We start from the raw sequence: 9,045 nt of genomic DNA on the forward strand, positions 1-9,045 counted from the left end.
CTGAAATTCAAATTTAAATAGGCATCCTATATTTTCATTTGTCAAACCTGGCAATCCTACCAGCACTTTAACATGAAGCCATGAGGTTTGCCTGGATTCATGCTGGTAGGTAAGCACCAATCCATTCAGTTGCCTCAGACGGAACAAAAGCCATTCTCCCTAAAAAAAGAATCGTTTAGTGTGACGGTAGTTAGCAACGAAGCACGGAAGAAACTTGACCCTTTGAGGAACCCGTAACAGACGCAAGTGCCTTAAATGCTACTTTGATTGATTTCCCCGCCCCCTCCATTCTTCTTTTACTGCAATTGCTCTGTTACTTCTTCCCTCTCAAGTCCCGCCTTTTCAGCTACCTCCAACTGCAGAGGAACCGGTTGCCTAAAAGGAGCCGGTGAAAGCGCCTACGTGGAGGCCAGAGGAGCGGAAGTAGTCAGATTTGACTAAGAGCCGTAAAGCGCGGCTGGCTCTCGTTTTCCGGATAACGACTACAGCTCCGACTGTCAGTGCCGGCCTTCCTCGTGTAAGGGGATCTGCCGGACCCTTGCAAATTCAATTTCGTTCCCATTCCGGGCCCTTCCCTATCGTCGCCCCCTTCACCTTGGATCATGTTCAAGAAGTAAGGACATGCTGTGGCCTCCATCGGCCGCTCACAAAGGCGGTGGGGTGGGGGTGGGGAAGAGGGCGAGAGCTAAGATCCTCTTTCTCTCTCCCCCGCCCCTGCCATCCAGACTCCCTAAGGTTTTCTATAGTACTATGCTCTAACTCGCAACTTGAACACTTCTAAGCCTTCCATCCGTAGTCCTCAATCGGGTTTTGTTCCCTTCACTCCCATTGTTTTTTCTCCTTACCCCTCTTTCTCTTTTGCCCCCTCCCTCGATTCCGTCTCCATTCCTAGGGTTCTACCAATCACATCCGTGCACTGTGATTTAGGGGCATATCCTCTTTAGCTGAGAGGGGAGCCCTGCGCTCACTGCCATATGTTTATTAGTTATGAACTGAATAAAGGAAGGCTTGACTTCCTGGGTCATGGGAGTGAAGGAGTCTGGGTGACAGGAAGCAAGCGGCCTGTCATGCCTATTGCCTAGCTGCCAGATTAACCTTGCCTTGAAAATAACGTGATTGCCCCATAAGCTATTCAGTGTAAGGAAGACAAAAATTCCTTGGGAACCTACTAGTGGGTTTGCCTTCCAGATTTGGTAGACGCAAAAAGCAAAGGGGGAACATGGGCAAAGGAAGGTGGGTTTTTTGCATGAAATTTTGAGCAAAAATAAATAGGGATCTTATAAATCATTATCATCATCACTTTAAAAAAAAATCTCAGCAGATTACATAGCCTAGCAGGGGCCGATTTTCTATGTTATGCTTGGGTTGGTCTTTTGTATCAATTGAGGGTTTTGTTTTTTGATCACAGGCTTTATTATTGGTGGGAGCCTGTGTTTCTTCCTGGGTAGAATTGAGTAAGATTTTCCAGGAAAGGCATTTGTGTAGCTAATTAGAGATTATGGTGCAAAATGTGTCTTGTATTCCTCTCCCCAACCCCAGCTAATTGCTGTATACTTGACAGTTTATTTCAATATTGTATTAAGACATTGGTTTCGTGCTGGACAGAGTAAAAGGGAGGTGGTATTTTTTTAAAAAAACAACTTATTTCATAATTATTTTAAGTATCTAAATGCTTGCTTGGGAATACTAATTAGAACAATACCTTTAGGTGTTATGATACCTCTACTTAGAAATCCCTTTTTCTTTTCTTGCAAAAATTACTTGGCAGATTTGATGAAAAAGAAAATGTGTCCAACTGCATCCAGTTGAAAACCTCAGTTATTAAGGGTATTAAGAATCAGTTGATAGAGCAATTTCCAGGTATTGAACCATGGCTTAATCAGATCATGCCTAAGAAAGATCCTGTCAAAATAGTCCGATGGTAAGTCTTTGTTTTTGTCTGTGTAAAGCTTGGAGTAGCTGAATATTTAATGATTAGATTGCACTCATATTAAATGGAATTATTTTCAGATTAACTATTGATTAATGATGGGGATAGACACAGAATAACTCTGAAACTCCAATATTTGTATTTTCATAGATCTTCTATGTCCCTGAAAAAAATGTGGCTTTGTGTATTGATTGTTTTATTAAAGAGTTAAATGTTTTAATTCAGAGTTGGATTTAATTTATTTCAGTTTGTTCTTTAGAGAATTGTTTTATTGAATTATCTAACAATGGAATTAAAATAATAAAATGTGAAATAAAATTGGTTGTAGTAGATCATATTTTTCTTCTCTGCTGGACTTGTCTGATAGGAAAAACAATGTAAACAATATTTTTTAGCCAGGATTTTTACTGACTTTTTTTTAAAGTTTACTTTATTACTATATATGCATTTTTATGTTGTGAATTTTTGAAAGAAAATATCTAACTTGGTACTTTGTAACATTTGTCTTACAGCCATGAACATATAGAAATCCTTACTGTAAATGGAGAATTACTATTTTTTAGACAAAGAGAAGGGCCTTTTTATCCAACCCTAAGGTTACTTCACAAATGTAAGTTATTTTTATTTTTATTTTTGGAACTATTTACTCTTACTGCATAATTCAAATGTAAAGTCTTGTAAGAAATATGCATTTAATCAGATGAGCCCCCGCTGGGGGGATAAAACAGAAATATGCATTTGGGGATACTGAAAGACACAAAAAGAGTTTAAAGTGGCTTCTGATAGTTAACTCATTATTTATTAGTACTAGGTAATAAGGGATGTAAAACTAAAATGCTCATCTTGTGGTAAATCTGAAAAATGCTCATGCATTCCAGAAAGCCCAAGAAAGAGCATTCATCATTCATTCAACACATATTTATTGAACTTACTGTGTGCTAGGCACTCACTAGGTGCTGAGAATACAATGGGAAGCAAAGACAGACATTGTCTCTGTCCTTATGAAACTAATAGTCTAGTTTGGAGAATAAACAACAATTAGGTAATTATACAAATATGTATTTACAAACTGTGATAAGCATTGTGAGCATTTTCATCTTTTATATTTGTATCTATTTGCCCAATAGAGAAAAGTCTATATATGCGAAAGCATGGGCTAAATGTCCTTCCATCCAGTTACTTCCTGTGACGTGTGTAAATGCTTATTTTTTAAAAAATTGGGCTCTCTGTTACATAGTTTTTAAAAATTGATACGTAATAGCTGTACATTGTCTGCTGTTGTGGTGCCTGTATCCAACCCGCCTCCCACCTATATCCATTTATAATAGTTGTACATATTTTAGGGGTACATGTGATATTTTGATACCTTTAAACAGCGTAATGGTCAAATCAGGTTAATTAGGATATCTGTCACTTCAATGTTTATCTTTGTGTTGAGAAGACTACAATTCTTCTAGCTATTTTGAAATATACAGTAAATCATTGTTAACTATAATTTCCTTACTGTACTCTTGAATACTAGAACTTATCTACCGGTATTTTTGTATGCCTTAACCAACTTCCCTTCATCCCTTTGTAGTTTTTTTTCTTTAATTAATAGGCTTTATTTTTTAGAGCGGTTTTAGGTTTACAGAAAAAGTAAGCGGAAAGAACAGAGTTCTTTCTCTCCAGTTCAGTTTCCCCTATGAATAACAACTTGTGTTGGAATGATACGTTTGTAACAATTGATGAACCAGTACTGATGCATTATTATTAATGCAAGTCCCTAGTTTATGTTAGGGTTCACTGTTTGTATTCTACAGTTTTATGGATTTTCCCAAATACATAATGTCAAGTATCTACTGTTACAGCATCATACAGAATGATTTTGCTGCCCTATAACATCCTTTCTGCTCCACCAGTTCATCCTTCCTCCCCAGACTTCCCCAACCCTGTATAACCACTGGTCTTTTTTTTTTTTTTTTTTTTTGAGACAGAGTCTTTCTTGCTCTGTCACCCAGGCTGGAGTGCAGTGGCATCATCTTGGCTCACTGCAACCTCTGCCTCCCATTTCAAGCGATTCTCCTGCCTCAGCCTCCTGAGTAGCTGGGACTACAGGCACTCACCACCACACTTGGATAATTTTTATATTTTTAATAGAGATGGGGTTTCAATATATTGGTCAGGTTGTTCTTGAACTCCTGACCTCGTAATCCACCCGCCTTGGCCTCCCAAAGTGCTGGGATTACAGGCGTGAGCCACCATGCCCAGCTACCGCTGATCTTTTAAATTGTTTTTTATTCTGCATTTTTCACTTAACATTGTATCATGAAATTTTCCCAGGATGTATTAAGTATTCTCCAAAAACATGGTTTTGAAACTATGGTTTTTGGAGAATACTTGGGAGGCTGAGGTGGCAGATTGCAGGATCCAAAGCTTACTGTGAGGCATGATCGCTCCATTGCACTCCAGCCTGCGTGGCAGAGCAAGACCCTGTCTCAAAACAAACAAACAAGATTACCAATTTGGTAAACAAATTATAACGTTTCAGAGTTTTATTTTGTATCTGTCAGATTACTATAATTTGGGGAAATATTTGTTCATATCCTTTGCCTTTTTCTGTTGAGTCATTAGTTTTATTCATATAATGTATTTCTTTTCTTATAGATCCTTTTATCTTGCCACACCAGCAGGTTGATAAAGGAGCCATCAAATTTGTACTCAGTGGAGCAAATATCATGTGTCCAGGCTTAACTTCTCCTGGAGCTAAGCTTTATCCTGCTGCAGTAGATACCATTGTTGTATCCTTCCCAGGCTAAAACTGCTGAAAAATTCATTGTGCTCTTATCATTACTGCGAAAGATGTATCATCCAAGAGAACATTAGATGTACTTTTTTGAAGGTTACTGTTATTCTTATCTCATGCCTTTCTGGTTGCATTTGAAGTTGTGCAAAGTAATTTTATTTGTTGCTATTAAATTATCTCATAGGTTGTTTCTTAGAAGTTAAATGAGAACAAGTTACAAAAGAGTCTCAGCTGCATTCCAGCCCAGTTAGGGCCTATTATTATCAGGCTTAGGACACAACAGGGAATTCTTGATTACTAGAGGAAAGGATATAGGTGATATAATTGGATCAGCTTTGTGGATATCAACTTGCCACTGTAATGTTCATTTTGACTTACTGACATACACTGGAGTAAAAGCACTCAAAAGGGAAAAGAATTTAGGTAACGGGTATAGGTATCTCTTCCCAAGTGACAATTTTGTGTTAGGAGTGAGTAATGGGGAATATTGGCAACCTCACAACTTTTATTTTGAAAATCAATTATGTGAAAAGTTGGGTTTGGGGGCCTGAGAGCACGTTTTCTCAAAGAGAAATGTCAGAGTCCCACATAGTCCTTAAAGATTGATTCAACTCATGATATAGCTGAATAATTCTGCGTTATTTCCATGTCTACCATGCTGTTTCAGCTGTATTCTGGATTAAATAGATTTTTGTGACTATTCTGGACAGGAGGCCATCTTCTCCTTTATCATAGCCAAAGCAGCCATTTGCCTCAGATAGAGAAAAGGAATGGTACTTGGTGGGAATAGGGAAATTACTTTTGGAGTGTGTTTATTTTATTTTTTGAGATGGAGTCTCACTCTGTTGCCCAGGCTGGAGTGCAGTGGCATGATCTTGTCTCACTGCAACCTTTGCCTCCTGGGTTCAAGCAATTCTCATGCCTCAGCCTCCCTAACAGGTGGGATTACAGTCACCCATCACCACGCCTGGCTCATTTTTGTATTTTTAGTAGAGATGGGGTTTCACCACTTTGGTCAGGCTGGTCTCAAACTCCTGACCTCAGGTGATCCACCCGCCTTGGCCTTCCAAAATCCTGGGATTACAGGCGTGAGCCACTGTGCCTGGCTTGGAGTACTTGAAGTACGTTTAAGATTATATCCTGTGCTAAAAAAAAAAAAAATTCTCTGTTGGGGCAAGGGGGCAAGGGGTAATATAAGTTGTATGTTTATATTCTAGGAACAGCTTATGTTGACATAGATGCTTTTTGCATCATAGGTGCTCAAGTATTTGGAGCACTGAATAAACAAATTGAAAACCAGCGGAGAAAAGTGAGGACAGGTTTTTTTTTATTGTTTTGTTTTGTTTCGTTTTAATATTTATCATTCCTTTAAGTGTTGGTAAGTTTAAAGTTCCTGAGTTTCCCTTAAATGGAAAATTTTCTTAGTACCCAGTTTTTACTTTTAAAAATAATTTTTATTTTGAAACAGTTACAGATTTATAGAAAGTTGTAAAAAAGTGGTACAGAGAGATTTTGTGTACCCTGAATCTTGACTTTTTAAAATAAGTACTGCAGTGTTTAACATTCCAGAAGTTTCAAATGTTAACCAAGACTACTCTGGTTGTTCTAGAAAGGTTGAAACTGTTTTATCAGGCTCTTAAAAATAGACTGGGAATTTAACTATTATTTTAAAACATCCTTTATATAAAACCACCATTCAGACCGGGTGTGGTGGCTCACGCCTGTAATCCCAGCACTTTGGGAGGCCGAGGTGGGAGGATCACCTGAGGTCAGGAGTTTGAGACCAGCCTGGCCAACATGGCGAAACCCTGTCTCTACTAAAAATACAAAAATTACCTGGGCATGGTGGTATGCACTTGTAATCCGAGGTACTAGGGAGGCTGAGGCAGGAGAATTGCTTGAACCCAGGAGGCAAAGGTTGCCATGAGTGGAGATCACACCATTGCACTCTAGCCTTGGTGGCAGAGCAAGACTCAGTCTAAAAAAAAACAAAAAAACAAAACAAAACAAAAAAAAAACCACCATTTAGTGATCAGAATACTAGAACAATTAATATTCTTTGATTTCACAGTTTTTAGTATTTATGTATAAGAACTTTTACTCCTTTTTTTGTGTGACTTATTCTAGTGTTATTGGCATGGGGCTATAGTATTAACATTTGACTTTAAAGAAAAATGATTATGGCCAGGCGTGGTGGCTTATACCTGTAATCCCAGCAGTTTGGGAGGCCAAGGTGGGTGGATTGCCTGAGGTTGGGAGTTCCAGACCAGCCTGGCCAACTTAGTGAAACCCCATCTCTACTAAAAATACAAAAAAAAAAAAAATTAGCCGGGCATGGTGGCAGGTGCTTGTAATCCCAGCTACGCAGGAGGCTGAGGCGGGATAATTGCTTGAACCCGGGAGGTGGAGGTTACACTGTGCTGAGATCACGCCATTGCACTCCAGCCTGGGCAACAAGTATGAAATTCCATGTCAAAAAAAGAAGTAAAAAGAAAAATGATTCTTAGATCTATTCATTTAGCATTTACTGAGTTTTTACAGTATACCCACAGACTCTGCTAGGTCTCTGCTCTCAAGGAGTTAATCACCTAGGAGAAGATACAAGAGGGGTTTCAAGTGGCTTAACCAGTAACATGATCATTATTTGACACCCTTCCCTTGGTGGGGAGGCCCCAAGGCATTTTGATACATAGTTTTCTTAGCTGTGTTCTTTCAGGCTATCATGGCAGAAGGAAAACAACATGCTCTATGTGTTGGAGTCATGAAGATGTCTGCAGAAGATATGTAAGTCTTACTTTAGGTCCCCTTAACTTTTGAGATATGGGTAACCAACCCAGGAAGCATCAGAATTACAGGTGAAATTAGCCGTCATGCATACTGCATTGTACAAATATCCAAGCACAGAAGCTTCATTTCTGATATTTCTTAACACTTAGAAAGCCAGTGAAAACCTATTTTGTCTTCAGAATTGTAGTCTGTCTTGAGCACTGAAAAGAACCCGTGTGCCAACACAGCTGTTTTGTATGTATGTATGTGGTACTTTATTTTTATTTTTTTGAGATGGAGTCTCACTCTGTCACCCAGGCTGCAATGCAATGCCACGATCTTGGCTAATTGCAACCTCTGCCTCCAGGGTTCAAGTGATTCTCCTACCTCAGCCTTCCAAGTAGCTGGGATTACAGGCGCACGCCAACACGCCAAGCTAATTTTTGTATTTTTAGTAGAGATGGGGTTTCACCATATTGGCCAGGCCAGTCTCAAACTCCTGACCTCAAGTGACCCGCCCACCTTGGCCTCCCAAAGTGCTGGGATTACAGGTGTGAGCCACAGAGCCTGGCCATTACTGCTAGTTTTGAAAACTGATATAGCTCAAAAAAACAAAAACAAAAATAAAAACTGATACAGCTCAGCACCACACAGTATTTATCTTGTATTCTGACCTGGTAGTTAAAGAACTAGTAAAGATAAATTACAAAACATAGGCAATATATTTAAAAACTTTAGAACCCATTTGACGACCAAATTAGTGTTAATAATTTTGTTTCAGGGTTAATGTAGCACTTTGATATTCCCCTAGTCTTGGGACATTGTTACTCTGCTTCTGTAGACCCACTAGTTAGATCACTAGAATCACTTTAAGATATAAGCTGCCACAGAGTAATGTAGTTTAATATAAACAACAATGTAATTGTGGTAGCAGTAAGTTCTTTACTTGCGGCTTAATAATTATAAAATAACAATGTACTTTGAATTATATTTATCATAAGTAACACTATAAAGATGTATTAAACTATGTTTATGTGTTTTTTTCCCTTCTACAGTGAGAAAGTCAACAAAGGAATTGGCATTGAAAATATTCACTATTTAAATGATGGGCTGTGGCATATGAAGACATATAAATGAGCCTCAGAAGGAATCCACTTGGGCTAAATATGGATATTGTGCTGTATCTGTGTTTGTGTCTGTGTGTGACAGCATGAAGATAATACTTGTGATTATGCTGAATAAATTCACCAGATGCTAAAATTCTGTTAGCTTCAGAAATTATTTTAAGTTTTCTTAAATTCAAGTTAAAATTGGGTAGCAAACTGGGACATTAAAAGGTATCTGGTAAGTAACCAAACTCAGACAACCTAACGTCCTTTATGAGGCTAATGATAAAAGAATGAAGAGCAGGACTTGGTCAATGGATTGCCACTGTATGGTAGACCTCTAGAGAAACTGTCTAGTAAATGGGGCTAGAAACTAGACTAGGAATTTTATTCTGTTTTCCAGGGAACCCAGCAGTGCTCCTTCTCTTGTGTGTGTGTGTGTGGTTTTTTTTTTTTGA

General features: G+C 38.6%; 1 protein-coding gene across 2 annotated transcripts; it reads left to right on the forward strand.

Moving 5' to 3' along the window:
• Nucleotides 1–202: 202 nt before the first annotated feature.
• On the forward strand, nt 203–8,744 carry MCTS1 (MCTS1 re-initiation and release factor). 2 transcript variants are annotated; one of them, XM_017516338.2, is made up of 6 exons: nt 203–613; nt 1,769–1,921; nt 2,443–2,540; nt 4,577–4,710; nt 7,432–7,499; nt 8,537–8,744. In XM_017516338.2, exons 1-6 carry the CDS (start codon nt 603–605, stop codon nt 8,616–8,618), a joined length of 546 nt encoding a protein of 181 aa, XP_017371827.1. In that variant the 5' UTR covers nt 203–602; the 3' UTR covers nt 8,619–8,744. The 2 variants fall into 2 exon arrangements, with proteins under 2 accessions (XP_017371827.1, XP_017371826.1); XM_017516337.2 differs by lacking the exon at nt 203–613 and adding an exon at nt 692–1,233.
• Nucleotides 8,745–9,045: the final 301 nt, after the last annotated feature.

Source organism: Cebus imitator, unplaced genomic scaffold (assembly GCF_001604975.1).
Source record: "Cebus imitator isolate Cc_AM_T3 unplaced genomic scaffold, Cebus_imitator-1.0 Scaffold580, whole genome shotgun sequence".
NCBI classification, from domain to species: domain Eukaryota; kingdom Metazoa; phylum Chordata; class Mammalia; order Primates; family Cebidae; genus Cebus; species Cebus imitator.